This window comes from Heteronotia binoei, chromosome 14 (genome assembly GCF_032191835.1).
Source record: "Heteronotia binoei isolate CCM8104 ecotype False Entrance Well chromosome 14, APGP_CSIRO_Hbin_v1, whole genome shotgun sequence".
NCBI classification, from domain to species: Eukaryota; Metazoa; Chordata; class Lepidosauria; order Squamata; family Gekkonidae; genus Heteronotia; species Heteronotia binoei.
In genome coordinates this window covers 20,952,369-20,970,050 of record NC_083236.1, presented here as the reverse complement: position 1 = coordinate 20,970,050, position 17,682 = coordinate 20,952,369, and the positions used below count along the sequence as shown (strand labels likewise).

Here is a 17,682-nt window from a genome sequence, read left to right as displayed (position 1 = left end):
TTAGAGACTGATCCCGCACTAAGCAGGGGGTTGGACTGGGTAGCCTGTATGGCCCCTTCCAACTCTCTGATTCTATGATTCTGTTGGCAACTCCTCAGTTCAATAAAAGACCTCACTCACCAGGATGGTCAACTTTTCCCTCTATCCCTGCTCTTATTTCCTGTCACTGCTGTGGAAAAAAAGGACTCCCCTCCAATTCCTCCTTCTAAACAGAAGTTGCAGAGACATAGCATTGCCAACTCCAGGTTTAGGGATACCTGGAGATTTGAGGTGGAGCCTGGGAGGGTGGGGTTTGGGGAAGGGAGGAACCTTGGAGGGTACAATGCCCTGCTGCCCACCTTCCAAAGCAGTCATTTCTCCAGAAGTGGGATCCATCTTTTAAATAAACAATAAGCAATCTATGTGGTCTGGAGATGAGTTGTAATTCCCCAACTGGAGTTTAGCAGCTCTATGAGATACAGGAAACATCCTTTGATTTTGAGGAAAATGTTCTTTAATATTACAACGATAGAGTGTTTGGGAGCATTTCAGCTTCTCAGGCTTAAAGCACCCTCAGCTGCTGGAGGAGTGGCCAAATGTTCCTGCTAAAACTTCAGATCCCCAACTGCTGCCACCCTGAGAAGAAATTCCCTCAGCCCTCCTCCGATGAAGGCCTCTCTTAGGTGAGCAGAAGAAGGCATTTCTTGGGGGAAGTCTCCGCTTTCAGATCTCCTGGTCCTATCATGAAGAGTGGGGCCTGCAGCATTCTCATGTAAGCAGGTAACTTTGATATAAAGGGGAAAGGTACTGCTCCCAGACATCCAAGACATGTAGCTCTGTCAAACTAAGGCTGGTTGAAAATGAACTAACTGGGCAAAAGGAAAAGATTGACTGCCCTTCCCCTTTTGTGTCCTGGCTGCTGGTGCATGTGCATCCCTTGAAATGCTACTGCAGTCATGGGGACTAAATTGGGTCCCCACAGCCACTGCTGGTTGATGGAGAGGCAGGGTTGCCAGCTGAAGATTGGGAAACTCCTGGAGATTTGGGGAAGGAGCTTGAGGAGAACAGGGACCTCAGAGAGGTACAGTGCCATACAGAGTTCCATCCTCCATAGCATCTAAAATAATGGTCTCCAGAGGGACTGATCTCTCCCTCTCTCTCCCCCCCATCACTGAATGACAAATGCTAAGAAAAGCATCCATCCTTCAAGGCCAGTATTGCCTACTCAAACTGGCAGCAGCTCTTCAGGGTTTCCTACAGAAATCCTTTCTGCCTGGTCCTTTTTAAGGACCTTCTGCATGCAAAGCAGAGGCTCTTCCATTGAGCTACAGTCCCACCTGACTACATCTCCAGTTTTCTTGCTCTTCCACAGGAAGCCTACGAAGGACTCTTTTGTGTTCAGCTAACGGTGCTTTTGTGTTTGTGTGCAAAGTTTGGTCAAGTTTTTTTTTTTTTTTAAGTACAGCCTGAAAACTGGGTCGTGCATACAGAACTCCTCCTAGTGGTGGAAATAGGCCAAAGACTTTTAAGGCTCTCCAAATGGAACAAAACTCTCTGTGTGCGTCAAGTGCCATCAGGTCACAGTTGACTTATGGTGACTTCAGCAAGGGGCTTTGGAGGCAAGTGAGAAGCAGAGGAGGTGTGCTCTGGCCTTTCTCTGCAGTGGCTTCTTCGGTGGGCTCCTTTCCAAGTACGGACCCTGCTTAGCTTCTGAGATCTGATGTAATCAGGCTATACCAGGGGTGGCCAAACTGCGGCTCGGGAGCTACATGAGGCTCTTTCACGCATATCTTGCGACTCTTGGAGCCCCCACTGCCCCATCAGCTGACTTGGAGAAGACATTTCTCTCTTTAAATCACTTCTCCAAGCGAAGCCAGCCAGCAGCTTGGAGAATGCATTTAAAGTTAAAGTTGGTTTTCTCCACCTCTCCGTCCCCCCAGCTTGCTTGCTTCCTTCCTAGCACTTAAAAATCTGACAGTCAGGTCTTGTGGCTCTCAAACATCTGATGTTTGTTTGATGTGGTTCTTATGTTAAGCAGGTTTGGCCACCCCTGGGCTATCCCATTCTGCCTTCCTTCCCAGAAGAAATCTGTCCATGTACAAGCATCTGTAGCCACTCTGGGCTAAGGCAAAACATGTAAAAGGGTATCGGATACATATTTTTTTTCTAATTGTCTTTTTAAAGGAACAAAGTAGATGGTCATTTCTATTTTTTTTTTAATTTGTTCCATTTGGAGAGCCTTAAAAGTCTTTGGCCTATTTCAAGGGTTCAGAAGGTAGAAAATCTTTTTCTGACAGCAACTGTAGCATAGGATACCAGACAATAACAAAATTGTGATACTTTCTTTCTGAGATTGTCAAGTTCACTATTATTTTAGACAATACAAAATATGACCATATTTGAGTATACCATGATTGGATATTTAGAAGTAACTCATTTTTTCCAGTTTGAAGCTACTGTGGTTCTCACTGTGGACAGCGTGCTCACACCAGGTTCCATCCCTGCCCCCCAACTCTGGGCAAATTCCTTTTCTTGAATCAGTCTTTAATACTATTCAAGAAGGTGACGTTTTGTTGGGAGGAGACTTAAATTATATAGTGGACCAGGAGTTTGACATAACTAGACCCCCCTGAGCCTGTCAGGGGAGGGCGGGATATGAATATAAGAAAATAATAGTAATAAGAAAAAAGACAGAAAAATACAACAGAGCTTAGCATTTCTAAATAAGAGCTGACCTCTGCATTCAAAAGAGTTACCATAATGTTTCCTTCCTTCCCCATTAACAAACCTCCCCCCCCCCTTCCACACCAGCAGATCAGGGAAAAGATTAAGCCTTAAGATGATAATTTTCTGTATGTAAGGAGACTCTAATGTGAACTTTAAACCTTCCCACACATTCTGAAATAAAAAGCCCCTGGAAGGCTCTGCCATGGGATTTTCCTGCTCCTACTGTAAATCTCTCCCAAATGCCTTTAGGAGCAATTAACTGGATAAGGGGTTGCCAGCCTCCAGGTGTGGACTGGAGATCTCCTGCTATTTCAACTGATCTCCAGGCAACAGAGGCCAGTTCATCTGGATAAAATGGCCATTTTGAAAGGTAAATTCTATGGCATTCTACCCCACTGAAGTCCCTCCTCTCCCCAAATCACACCTTCCATAGGCTCCACCAGGGCTTTTTTTGAGCAGGAACGCATAGGGATGCAAAAAAAGCCCTGTGTGAAAACAATGGTGATGTCAGGGGTGTGGCCTAATATGCAAATAAGTTCCTGCTGGACTTTTTCTGCAAACAAAGCCCTGGGCTCCACCTCAAAAATCTCCAGGTATTTCCCAACCCAGAGCTGGCAACCCTAGTAGGAGAGCTGCTGCTTTGCACACAGAAAGTCCCCTGGGACAATGAACTGCAGGGTTATTGGGTAGTGGCTCTTCTTCTGAAGCAAATCAGCTCTGGTGGGCCTCTGGTTGCCAACCCCAAGGAAGAGCCTGGAGATCTCCTGGGATTATGGATAATTGCTTGACTACAGAGATCAGATCCCCCTGGAGAAGATAGCCGCTTTGGGGAGGTGAACTCTAGGGTTACCATCAAGCATGGAGAAAGATACTCTGTCCCTTTAATAGAGGTTTCATAGGATGTTATTTACTAGTTGATGCTATTTACGGCGTTGCTATGAAAAGCTTCAGCTTCCCATTTCTTCACATCAAGCCTCTAGTAAAGTCATTGACTTTTTTTTTTTTACAGGCCTGCTGGCAGCCCCAGTGGACTTTGCCCTCCCAGGCTCTACCCCAAATCCCAAGGCATCTCCCAACCTGGAGTTGGCAATCCTACTGCCAAAGCCGAGTACTTTCTTTTCCCGGTATTTTTTCCCCCAAAATGTTTTATTGGTTTTAAATAGGAAAAAGGAATGGGGAATGGGATAAAGTAAAAAAGAAAACACAATACATTCTGGTATTATTTTGTATAGGAATACTTTCAAAAAACCTTAATTCTACAATATTTTCTTTACATAGATTGCCCCCTATTATTTTGTCTCCATTGCACAGGAACCATTTTCAAATCTTATAGCATAAACCTTTTGTTAAAATTATCTAATAATTTTGACAATTCCAGTGTAGATAGATTTTATAACATAAAGTACAGGACTTGGTGGGAAAAGTTCTGGAAACAGCAGAGTTGGACTTCTTGTCCCAGCTGTTAGCTGGGAAACCTAAGGAAGAAGCAAGAAAATATTGGAGGAAATTTTATGCCTGGTTAGATAATCAAGACTCTTAAGATTCTCTGATGTGAACTTATTTTTCCCCTGGTATTCTTTGCACGTGTGTCTGTGTACACATGCATGTGCCCATGCCTGGAAGTCATAGTGACCTCTGATGACTCCTACTGGGGCACAGCAGAGAAGTGACTTGATAGCCTGCCTCTGCCCAGTGCCGGATTAAACCCTCTGGAGGCCCCTAGGCAGTCAAAATCTTGGGGGCCCCTTGCAATTATCTCAGAATTGGAGCACCCACCCTGCCCCCTGTGACACTCGCAGCCACTTTCCCAAAAGCCCCTTTGACAAAGCTGCGGGGGAGAGGCAGAGAGAGGCAAACTTGATGACCACGCCAGCAGCAACCGCACCAGGCAAGTCAGGCAAAGAGTGACTCAGTTACTGGCTGTGCATGCTTCAAGCAGGGTGGGGGAAAGCCAGCTCAGGGCCCCTAAAGGCGTGGGGGCCCATCGGCCAGTGCCTACTTGGCCTTATTATTAATCCGGCCCTGCCTCTGCCTCCAAGCCCTGGTATTCTCCTAGGGTTGCCAGTCCCCAGGTGGGACCATGGGATCTCCCAGTTTGGTAAGCTTCAAAGTTCAAACTGCAGCTGGTCAGCAGGGGGAAGCCCTACCCCCTCTACCAACCACCCCACACAATGTCCCCATCATGATGACACCATGCAGAAGTGATGTCATCATGTCAGCAATGCTGCACACTGGTATTTTAGGCAAAACACAATGGTAACCATAGAGTTTTGCCCAGAATACTAGAGTGTCACTGTATGGCATCCTCAGTGTGATAACATCACTTCCACATGACATCACATTGGGGACATCACCTCACCCTTGCATTCTCTCTGCCAGGGAGCAAAGAGGACCTGACTACCCTATGTTCTCTGGAGCTCTCTTTCAAGTCCCATTTGTTTCAATATGAATGCAGCTACATACTTTACATCAAATCAATGTGGCACAGGAGAAGATTAAACCAGGTAGAGCCACATGGCCTGATTCTTTTGGTCTGGTTCATTGCTAGCGTTGTCAGCTCTGGGTTGGGGGCGGGGCCTGGGGATGGGAGGAACCTCATAGGGCTGCCAGATCCTACCTGGCAGCCAGCAGGGGGCTCTTGGGTCTTCTCTGGGATCACATCATTGCATTGCTGAAGTTGGTGGGGGTGACGCTCTAGGTTTTGGGCAAAATTCTATGGGGTTTTGCCTACAAAACCATAGAGTTTGCCCAGAAACTAAAGTGTCACTCCCAATGCTGGTGATGCAATGACATCACTTCTAGGTGATATCATCGTGTTGGATGTTGCATGGCAGCAGATCAAAGCCCTCAAATGGAGGGGAACCCCTGCTGGGACCTGGGAACCCTAGAGCCTCAGCAGGGTACAATGCCATAGGGTCCACCCTCCAAAACAGCCATTTTCTTCATGGGAAGTGATCTCTGTTATCTGGAGATCAGCTGTAATACTGGGGGATCCCCCGGCCCCACTTGCAGAATAGGAACCTTAAATGCTACTCGGATCAAAGAAGGCAGCCTCTGGTGTCCTGGTAAAAACAGTGTCCTGATGACACCCAACTCTAAAGATCTACATGATCTCCCCAAGCAGCTACATATAGAGATATTAAATAACATTGGTGAGAGAAGGGAGCCATAGGACAAAGGATGTGTCAACCTCTGTGGGCCTGATCCAGCCTCCCAAGACCCACAGAGATGTGTGACACTTTCCCATCCATAGCTGGTGCTTGGCCAGGTGGAGTTGGGAAATACCTGGACATTTCGGGGATGGAGCCTGAAGAGAGCAGGATTTGGGGAGGAGAACAACCTCAGTGGGCTACAATGCCATAGAGTCCACCTTCCAAAGTGGTCATTTTTCTCCAAGTGAACTGATCTCTGTGGCCTGGAGATCAGTTGTAATCCCAGGAGATCTCCAGCCATCACCTGGAGGCCGGCAACCCTAGCAGAAGTTATGTAGGCCTGTGGTTGAATGGGTTAATACTAAAAAAAAAAGAGGTGGCTTTCAGCTGCCCAACAAATTGTCCTGCTTCTTTGCTGTGCTTGTGTGCTTTCATGCTCCCAGCAGCTGCTCCTCATTCTATGTGCAGAGCTTGACTGAACACTTCCTACTAGTTGGGTTAACCTCCAGTTCCCCATGAGTTCTCCTCATTACTTTGTTCCCTCTGCAAGGCAGGGTTCTAAATGGTGATGAAATTAAGCTTTTGCATTTGGCTTCTATGTGCGTGTGGGGAAACAAACTCCTGCTTTGGATGTCATGACATTAAGTCGTGTTCTGAGGAAGGGACTGTGAAAGGATGGCAGTGCTGCTGTGAGCAGGCCCCATGCTGAGGTTGTTGTGAGGTAAATGCAGTCTGTGTTTGGGGGAGAAGGAGGGCAGAGCTTGTTCTAAAGTTGCCACTCCAGGTTTGGAAATCCTTGGTGTTTAGGGATGGAGCCTAGAAGGGTGGGATTGAGGGAGGGGAGGGACCTCAGCAGGGTAGAATGTCACGGAGTATGTCCTCTGGTGGAGCCATTTTCTCCACCAGAGGACATACTCTGCCATGTCAACATACTCCACCAGAGGCAATTGATCTTTATCATCTGAAGCTCAGTTGTAATTCTTGAATATTTCCAGGCCCCACCTGGAGGCTGGCAACTGTAGTTTGTTCAAGTCTTTGCAGGCTCACAAATTAAAGGTTCTGACATACCTATATCCTGTTGAATTATTTGGAGTAATTCTATTTAATTGGCTGTTGAGGTGAAGAAATGGAATTCGTATAATAATGTTTGGCACTTGTTGAGTCTTCCAGCGTTGGTTGTGAAATGTGTAATGAATGCTTTGGAACTGTGGTTTTTCTTTTTTTGCATATTTCAATTTTCAAAAGGAACTTTAAGATTAGAACTTGGATTACCAGTGTAAATATTTCTTAATAAACATACTTGTTGTTGAGATCAATGTTGATGCAACATCTCTGAAGGTTGTTTTGTAGTAGGGACAAAAACATATTTGGGTGTCAACATTTCTAAAAAGTGGTTATTCTGCTCCCATTAAACTTGGGAACCTTACTTCTGAGGAAACATGCCTTTGGACTGCGCAGAAGGAGCAAACCCCCTCCCCCCAAATTTATCTTGAGGTAGACAAAAAGAGGAAGGACAAAACAGGAAGAAGGTTGAATCATCTTTGTTTACTGAAAAGATAACAAAGCACTTCTTTAGAATAAGAAGCTCCGCTTTTCAACAACTTTTAAATGACAATGGAGTTATTTAATTGGAAGGAGTTGTAGCTCATTGGCAGAACACCTGCTTGGCATGCAGAAGGTCCCAGGTTCAATCCTCACCATCTCCAGTTAAAAGGACCAGGCAGTAGGTGATGTGAAAGACCTCCGCTTGAGACCCTGGAGAGCTGCTGCCAGTCTGAGTAGACAATACTGACCTCGAGCATTGTGCATGTGACAACTTTCATCAGCAACGGGTATGTGAAAGCTCCAAATTTTGGTCAGCACAGTGTGTTTGTACCCACTTTCCTGCAGACTGGTAGCCTACTAAGAACTGTCCTCTCCTCTGTCCAGCCATTCTCCATGCCAAGGAAGCATTATGTGGACCTAATATCTTTCCTTCACAGTCGGGAAAGCCACTGGGGAAGGGGGTGAATGGTGAAGCATCCCCTCTGCACCTAAATAAAAACAGTGTTGTCTTGTAGAACTTTTTTCTCTTAAAGGTAAAGGTAGTCCCCTGTGCAAGCACCAGTGGTTTTCGACTCTGGGGTGACGTTGCTTTCACGTGTTCATGGCAGACTTTTTATGAGGTGGTTTGCCATTGCCTTCCCCAGTCATCTACACTCCCCCCCCCCCCAGCAAGCTGGGTACTAATTTGACTGACCTCGGAAGGATGGAAGGCTGAGTCAACCTGGAGCCGGCTACCTGAACCAGCTTCCGCTGGGATCGAACTCAGGTCATGAGCAGAGGGCTCCAACTGCAGTACTGCTCCACGGGGCTCTTTTTTCCCCTCTTACATAAGCCTTATTTTGAAGTCTGGGCCCTTTCTGCCTTGAACAGACTAGCTAGGAAGTAAATCCCATTAAAGATGGAGTGGCATGCCTTGAAGGACTCCTGGGTGGGTGTCTCTCATTTCCCCTGTTGTACTTCAAATGGTTGGGAGGTAGCAAAATGAGAGAGGTGCCAAGCATCTAAGAATTCTTCAATGCTGCTCCAAATTTTGGAGGAGGAGGCCAAAGAGACTTTGAGGCTGGGCCTGGGGAATAGGATCTCGACACGTGTCAGAAACTTGCTGTTGAATGTGTTCAAGATCAATTTGTAAAACAGCCCCCCAGACACAATGACAAAATCAGTGGAGCACCACAGTGGCTATTATCAAACGCAACTGAAGTCACCATTTCTAATGTCCTTGTTGAGTAATTCTGCTAACATTCCTGAAACTAGATCCAGGTGGGTAGCCGTGTTGGTTTGAAGCAACAGAACAAAGTTGGAGGCCGGTTGCACCTTTAAGACCAACAGTTTTATCCCAGGTATCAGCTTTTGTGTGCATGCACACTTTCTCAGATACACTGAAACAGATGTCAGGCGCCGTTACATATAGAAAGTGGGGCCAGGAAGGGCTAATTAGAGTCAAGATGCCGAAGTAACTGAGCAATAAATATAGCTAAGATTGAATTAAGGCAATTGGTAAGACCTGTGAATAGTAGCAGTAAATGAGTATACGGCATAATAATAGAGTTTACAAACTGATGTCATTACAAACTTTTTTCTTAATTTGCTGAGATTGTCAATAAGCTTGTTGAAATGAAATTAAGTTATCAATGACATTAGCGTTGCGTAGCAAAATATGTGAAACTGTAAGCGTGCAGAGGAGCTGATGGCTGTTGCAGTTTCTTTGCCCACTAGATGGCAGCAGTCCTCTTACAGAAAAATACGGAGTGGCTGTAAACGGGGCAATGCCTGTGTGCCTTCTTCTCCCCCTCCCCCCCCACCGCCCAAATTTAAATTGAAACCCCTGAATGTATAGGTGGTTTGTACTATCTTGCGAATATGATAGGTTTCATTTCCCATCTAGCACATAATTTACTGCAAACTGGAGCCTCCTTGGGAACAAAATGTGGATTTGACAGGCTTTTGGTCATGTAGAGCTGAATCAATATGCCGCGTGGAAAAGTTGTTAAAAGGCAACACTTATTTGGCAGAGGGAGAAATCAAAGGTGCAGTCTTATATCTGGCTAGGGCAGATGAGCTGTGAGTAAAAAGAACATAGCACATGCTTCTCTTTCAGTAGGTGGCTGTTTGGGCTCAAAAAATTGACATGTTCAGGAAAAGTGTTAGGCCCCACCCTCCAGCTGACTTGAACTTCCAAGAAGGAAGTGAAAGTGTCTCATTTGAAGAGGCTTCTCTTCATTCACTTGGATTTTTGTCCCTGGTCGTGTTTGAATCTAAAGGTGTGCTCGAGGGGAAACACTGAAATCTAAGAAGGAAAGTGGAATTGCACCGTTTTCGTGGCTTAAATAGGAAACGAGTTGAGAATATCAACAGAGTCATTGCGGAGTCGCTGTTCTGGCAGAGTCACAAAAAGGTAACAATTCCTAAAAAACCTTGGGCTTCACTTCTTTCAGTGTGGTGGCCTTGGGCCTCTCGCATAAGAGAATCTCATCTTTTTCTACCGTGAAGTGCTGTAAATTTAGCAGTCAGTGAAAAATTATTTTTAGCCATGCAGGAGATTATTTTCTTTAATCTGTCCTGCCTTTCAGTTTGGAGTGCAGATAGAAGCAGAAGATTGGGGGGGGGGGGGGGGGGGGGACCGAGCTAACACAGTGAAAGGGGCGGGGGGGGTGTGTTTCTCTGGCATGTCTCTCCTGGTTTCTAGCTGACCAGGAGTTCTTGTACAAAGTTGGAGTCCAGTAGCACGTTTAAGACCAATGAAGTTTTATTGAGAATGTAAGCTTTCATGTGCTAAAAGCACACTTCACCAGACAGTATGGGATGGAATTAGCAGTCCTACATATAGAGAGAGTGGGCAGTGAACTAGTATGCAAAATAGTGGAAACGTAGTAGATTAAAATAATGAGGAGTTGGGGGTCTGGTAATCATCAGTTTGGGTTCCCTGGGTGGGAAAAACAGCGAAGGCAATAAATGTCAGAATTGGGAATGTCAAATGTCATTAGGTCTCTTCATTGTGAAGAGTCTGTTGCTATTCCATGGGTCTCTTCTAAAGCAGAATGAAGCTGGAGTCTACTTTGTTCAGATACTAATATAAAAATACATTTTGAGTACAGTGGATGTTTACCTCTCAAGTATGGCTAAAACTAACAACATCCTTTTCTAAAAGTAGGGACCTTGATCTACCAGGATTACTTGAGTGTGTAAAACGTTGCTGAACATATCACCCAGCCGATCTGAAGCAAGACTCCCTTATGCACAGTGTATAACTGAGCTTGGTTGTTTTACTTATTCTATTTTATTATTAAAATATTTGTAGCTGGCCTTTTAGGGTTGACAGCTCTAAGTACAGGAACACCTGGTGATTGGGGGGGTGGATCCTGGAAGAGTGGGGTTTAGGAAGGGGAAAGATATTTATGTATTATTTATTATATTCAATTTATATCCCGCCCTCCGCGCCGAAGCAGGCTCAGGGCGGCTCACAACAATAAAATCACAATAAACAATAAAATTTCACAACTTTAATACATCATAATTTAAAATTCAACAGTTAAAAACAATCTGGTGCTACAATATTGCCATGCAGTCCACCTTCCAAAGCAGCCATTTTGTCCAGGAGAAGTGGAATACATATTTTAAGTGAACGAATAAACAATTTATGTAGTCTGAAGGACAGTTGTAATTCCAGGAGATCTCCAAGCCATGCTTGGAAGTTGGCAGACCGACTCTTGGTGGCTGAAGGCGGGAAATGTACTCCAGTTTTCCTTCCTTTAGTCTGACGAACCTCTGAGGTGCATACAGTTTCTCTCTCCTTCATCAAATTATGGCACCACTTTATCTGTTGGAAGTGTGCTGGGGAGGACTTTTTAAAAAATGTACTTATTTATATAAGTCGATTGGTGCCATTCCTAAAGTTTTAATTTCTCTGGGTCAAAAGGCAAGGGTTAATAAGGGCAAGAGCAGTTGTATTCCCCCCCACCCCATCCAGAGATAATGTCAGAGTCAAAGGGCATTGGGGTTGATAGGGAGGGTTGTTTTTTCCCTTCTCCTGCGCAGACCTGGAGTGAATCATGGCCCTGTGCAATGCCTTTTGCCCTTCGACAAACACCTCATATTTCGGTTTCACATCTTCCTCAGCCCTTGAGGAGGGGCAGATTCATCCCAAGTCTAGTATGCCTTCACTGAAGACACAGTGGCTGGGTTCAGAATGCCAGTGGCCTGGAGGCTGCCCTCCTTCCTTGTTGCCCCCCTCTTCATAAAGAGGTAAAGGTAGTCTCCTGTGCAAGCACCAGTCGTTTCCGACTCTGGGATATCATTGCTTTCACAACGTTTTCACGGCAGACTTTTTACGGGGTGGTTCGCTATTGCCTTCCCCAGTCCCCTACACTTTCCCCCGAGCAAGCTGGGGACTCATTTTACCGACCTCGGAAGGATGGAAGGCTGAGTCAACCTGGAGCTGGCTACCTGAACCAGCTTCTGCTGGGATTGAACTCAGTTCATGAGCAGAGGGCTCCAACTGCAGTACTGCAGCTTTACCACTCTGTGCCACAGGGCTCTTATCTCCCTCTCCATATCCCCAGCCAAAATCGAACTGTTGCTGGACCAGGGGCAGATCAGGATGTTAAAGTAGCTCATTACAAGCTGAACCAAATGGCCCCTGCAATGTTGGCTGCTCTGCAAGGGCCACTGGGCTCGAATCCCAGCTGTGGTGCCCCTGGGAGCCAAGCGTCCCTCTGCGTGGGATCCTGGGCAGCCCTGGAAGTAGGCAGCCTTCCTCCGGGAGATTTGGGGAGGGGAGCCTGGGGGGGGGGCAGGGACAGCAGCAGGGTACAAGGCCTATATAGCCCACCCTCTGAACCTGCCGTTTTCTGCAGGGGAACTGATCTCTGTCGTCTGGAGATCAGCTGTAATTCTGGAAAATCTGCAGGCCCCATCCGGAGTTTGAGACACAAAACAGGGAGAACCACAGTGAACAATATGGCAAAACCAAACTCAAGCACTGCATTACAATGGTGCTTGATATGAATGGTGCTATAATAAAGCTATACAATAAACATGTACACACAATTCAATACAGCAGTAATTGTTTGGTCCACTACATTTAGTCCAAATTCGTCAAGGTACATCCACTGTCAAGAGTTCAAAAATCTATTGTTAATCTCTAGCTGGGGGCTGGGGATCCCCCAGTTTGGAGGCCCTCCCCCCACTTCAGATTTGTCAGAAATGGGGGGGGATGACTGCTGGAGACCAGTTCCCATAGGGTATAATGAAGAATCAATCTGTGGGTATCTGGGGCTCGGGAGGGGCTGTTTTTTGAGGCAGAGGCACCAAATTTTCAGCATAGCATCTGATGCCTCTCCTCAAAACACCTCCCAAATTTCAAAAAGATTGAACCAGGGGGTCCCATTCTATGAGCCCCCCTAAAAAGGTCCCCTATTCTTCATTATTTCCAGTGGAGGGATAGCATTTAAAAGGCATGTGGTCCCTTTAAATGTGATGGCCAGAACTCCCTTTGGAGTTCAGTCCTGCTTGTCACAACCTTGCTCCTGGCTCCACCCCCAATGTCTCCTGGCTCCACCCGCAAAGTCCCCAGATATTTCTTGAGTTGGACCTGGCAACCCTACCTCAATATACAGTTCCACTGATTACAGCGCTACCAGTCAGTGCAGAAGCAGCAAACCAGGCTGTCGAAGATCCTTGATAGAAAAATAAGTGACTATGTGCATCCCGGTCAACACGCATGTTTCAAATCCAATCTTTTTCAAGATCATGAAACCATATATATTATAACTGGAGCTAGTAGAAAAAAATATATTATAATAACCAAGTCTACATCATACAGTCTTCCTGAATGGGTTGGTACAACTGAGAACCGACTTACCCATGCTCAAATAAAGAAATCTACAAGCAGAACTAGCCATTTCCAACTGTCATGGGCAAAAAGGTCTCATCAAAACAGCAAAAACACCCTCATTATAAAACCACCCGCCCATTTAGAGCAATTGCACCTGCGACAAGAACATTCTCAACATTAAGGGTACGGCACATCAACCAACTAGTTACAAAGCGCATATTACTACAAAACATGTATTTGTTTAAACATAAACAAAAAAAAAAAAAAATAAAGCACATATTTGTTACAGCAGAAAATACCCAGAAAACATCATAACATAATTTTATATGAACGGAGAAAGATCCAGCGACAAATTTAAGCCATTTAGTATAACTTTATAATATTACAATTTATATCAAGAGCCATTGTATTGCAGTGTTTGGTTCGTGTTTTCCTGTCTGGAGTTTGGCAACCCCACCTTGAGGGTAGTGGTAAGCTTCTTGGTAAGCTAACAGGCCAGGCCTTCTGCTGCCAAATCTAAGAGTAAGAGAGGCACAGAATGCTCTATACTCAAGAGTTTTTTAAGTTATCCATCCTATTGTTCTGCAGTCACAAGACAGCCAAGTTTGGTGTAATGGTTAGAAATGTGGGTTCTAATCTGGGAGAACTGAGTTTGATTCCCCACTCCTCTACATACAACTGCTGGATTGACCTTGGTCGGTAATAACTCTCTCAGCTCCTCCGACCTCACAGGGTGTCTTTTGGGGAGAGGAAGGGAAAGGGGATTGTAAACTGCTCTGAGACTCCAAGTGAAGGGCGGGATATAAATCCAGTCTCTTATTCTCTCTCTTCTCTTCAGAAAGGCTCTTTTAGAAGAAATGATCTGCAAGGATTAGAATCCTTGATGTGCAAATAAGGGCGTTAACCTATGTCTCTTTTGAAATGTTGCTCGGTAATACTGTTCTCTCCTCCTTGAGAATAATGAAACCGGAGGACAGATTATTAATTGGGTGAATAAATATGTCAGGCATTTATTTCTTATATTTTTATGCTGCCATTCCTTGAAGGAGCCCAGGGAAGTCTCGCTGGTGTTCCCTCCCCTTTTATCCTCCCAACAGTCCATTAAGGTACATTCTGCTGAGAGGGGTTGTGAGTGGGCCAAGGTCATCCAGTGAGCTTTTAATGGTGTTTGCTCCAGATTCACTTCTCCAGGATTGTAAACAGATTTGGGTCTGTATGATTTGTTGGGTCCAAAGGTCTCTGTTTAAAGCAGTTCCTATACTCCTTTCCTGCCAGTACTTAAGATTGAATCATCACTTATCTTTGATGGTTACTAGACTATATGTTGCCGAAGGCTTTCTACTAGACTCCTGATTAAAAAACAGTCAAATTACATTCCTCTCTTATCAGGGCAGTAGATTAGTGCTTGCAAGTGACAGCATTCTGAACAGGTTTCTGTTTGGTTTTAGAAAATGTTAATTTCTCTCAGGTGATAACCAATATTGAAAGATTTGGCTGGTTTTGCAGACCTCAGAGAAACTGCCTGAGGGTCCGGTTTGTTAATTTCCTTTCTGGGATAGCTGGAAAAGTTGGCCAAGGGTTTCTGGGTGGTGGAAGAGTTAGATTCGAGTCCGGTAGCACTTTAGAGCCCAACATGAATTTCAGAGTAGAAGCTTTTGAGAGTCAAACCTTTGAATGAAGGGAGTTTTGATTCTCGAAAGCTTACACCCTGACACATATTTTGGTTGTTGTTAATCCAAAAAGAAGTTGGCTGATGCTCTGTCCCTTTAATTTTTTTGATGTCTCTTCTCAGTCAGTATTCAATTCAATATATTTTCTCACCTGGACATTTATGCTAGTCTCATATCATTTATTTATTTATTTATGAGAGCCAGTTTGGTGTAGTGGTTAAGTGCGCCGGACTCTTATCTGGGAGAACCGGGTTTGATTCCCCACTCCTCCACTTGCACCTGCTGAGATGGCCTGGGGTCAGCCGTAGCTTTCATAGAAGCTGTCCTTGAAAGGGCAGCTGCTGTAAAAGCACTCTTAGCCCCACCTACCCCACAGGGTGTTTGTTGTTGGGGGGGGGGAAGGTAGAGGAGATTGTGACCACCCTGAGACTTTGAGATTCAGAGTATAGGGTGGGATATAAATCCAAAATCTTCTACCTTAGATTTATATCCCACCCAATCCGCAAGCAGACTCAGGGTGGCTAACAGTCATGTTAAAAAAACAGTTTCAGTTGCAATTTTAAAAACGATAAAGCTTGAATAAATAACAATTTAAACTAAATAGAAATTTTAACATAGGCAGATAAGATTATATTTACTTCATGGAATATCGTAGCCATTGCTAACATGTAGCTTACAGTAATCATGAGATTAATTTTGGAGTGCTCAATAGAGAGACTAGAAAAAGCAATATGATCCTTGGTGGATGGTGATATTTTATATTTGTATTTGAATGCAGTGTTGAAAGGATTTAAACACAAGAATTTGAGTAAATGTATTGATATATTTAGTTGTTGACATGGTGAAATCCTTGCTTTCCAGATTTGCAGTCTATTTTCCTGTGGTCCTGTTTAGTTCTGTAGTCCTCAGCCATAGGCCTGGTGGAACACCTCTATCTTACATGGGGTTGCCAAGTCCAATTCAAGAAATATCTGGGGACTTTGAGGGTGGAGTCAGGAGACTTTGGGGGTGGAGCCAGAAGCAAGCATAACTGAACTCCAGAGGGAGTTCTGGCCATCACATTTAAAGGGGCCGCACACCTTTCAAATGCCTTCCCTCCATTAGAAATGAAGGATAGGGGCACCTTCTTTGGGGGCTCACATAATTGGACTCCCTGCTCCAATCTTTTTGAAACTTGGAGGGTGTTTTGAGGAGAGGTACTGAATGTTATGCTGCAAATTTGGTGCCTCTACCTCAAAAAACAGGGGGGGCCCCACCAGAGCCCCAGATACCTGCAGATCAATTCTCCATGATACCCTATGGGAATCGGTCACCAAAGGGAATAATGGAATGTGCAGCAGATATTTCCCTCCCCTGCTTTCTGATGAGCCTAAAGCGGGGGAAGGGCCTTCAAACCAGGGGATCCCCTTCCCCCACCTGGGGATTGGCAAACCTAATCTTACAGGCCCTGCAGATGTATACCAGATCCCACAGGGCTTGGATGTCACTAGCCAGAGAGTTCCACCAGGCTGGGACTAGGGCTGTAAAAGTCCTGGTTCTGGTTGAGGACAGCCGGATTGTCTTTCGGGCCAGGGATCGCCCAACATGAGATGGATTGACTCAATCAATTCCAAAAACCTTAATTGGCTTAACGGATTGACTCAGTCAAAGAAGCCATGCCTGTCAGTCTGCAAGAGCTGATCATGGCTGTTAATGATAGCTACTAATGTTAGGAAGTTTGGGAGGTCGTTCATTGATAGGGTCGCCATAAACTGCAAGCAACTTGGCAGCACTTAAGGCGCATGCAACAGTGAATGCTTGAATTCCCGCCTCTTGTGGAGCTGTAAAAGCTGATCAGAAACAAGAGCCAGGCCTTCAAATCACACCACCCTTGAAAATGTGTCCATTGCAGTAAGATCCCCTTTGCACTATTAAGCAGGCAGTTTGCACAGTATATATGCCAGCTGGGCGCAGTAGTGCCGGCAAAGCAGAAGTTTCCTAAAACAAACCAGTTTCCAGGGCTACGCAGTGACCGTTCAGTTTCTACAAGAGGCGTAGTTCAACGGCTGAGAGCCTTCCCCTCTGTCCAAGAGCCAAGGCACAAGAGGGTTGACCTCTGGGGTTGGGTGAGGAGCTCTCTGATGACCCAGCCTTGACCTGCAGCAGCCTACCTGAAGGTGAGCTGGAAGCTGCCTGTGTGGCCCTGGTCATTAGCAGCCCAGGATGGGGGGTGGCAGCTAGTTTTCCCCTTCCCCTTTTAGGCATTACAAGAGAATTTGAGTGTGCCTTCACAGTAGAAGGCTCCACTTTAGCTGATGTTCAGCTGCCCTCAACCGCTCCATGACTCCTGAAGGAACAGTAAGAATGCTGGTTTGTCACGCTCTGTTGCAGGGGATTTAAATATATATATGGCTTCTTTTGAACAGGAACGCACAGGAATGCAGTTCCGGCTGGCTTGGTATCAGGGGGTGTGGCTTAATATGAAAATGAGTTCCTGCTGGCCTTTTTCTAAAAAAAAAAGCTATACACACACACACAAAGAATCTGCAACATTTTGTAGCAGGTGCCCAGCTATCTTCAAAATATCTAGTTTCAAGAAGTAGTGATTTAATAGCAGGGATAGCCACGAACCAGGAAATTGAAGGTTTGTGGGGTCTTACAAACCATGAACCTCCACAAACCTTTCCATTTACTGAGCCTTCAAGATGTCTTTGCAGTCACAAATGAAAGAGGTTTTGCTGAAGCACACAGGAAGTCTTGTGCTGATTTGTATGCTTCAGAACTGCCAAGCAGAAGT

General features: G+C 45.3%; 1 protein-coding gene across 2 annotated transcripts in view; it reads left to right on the top strand.

Moving 5' to 3' along the window:
• Nucleotides 1-348: 348 nt before the first annotated feature.
• The window catches only part of BCL2L14 (BCL2 like 14), a 49,980-nt gene continuing 32,646 nt past the window's right edge, over nucleotides 349-17,682 (top strand). The window contains exon 1 of one of the 2 annotated variants that reach the window (XM_060254400.1): nucleotides 349-662. In XM_060254400.1, the coding sequence (XP_060110383.1) occupies nucleotides 646-662 (17 nt within the window). In that variant the 5' untranslated portion in view covers nucleotides 349-645. Of the gene's footprint in view, nucleotides 752-17,682 lie in introns of both variants that reach the window. The other variant, XM_060254399.1, reaches the window with a different exon arrangement.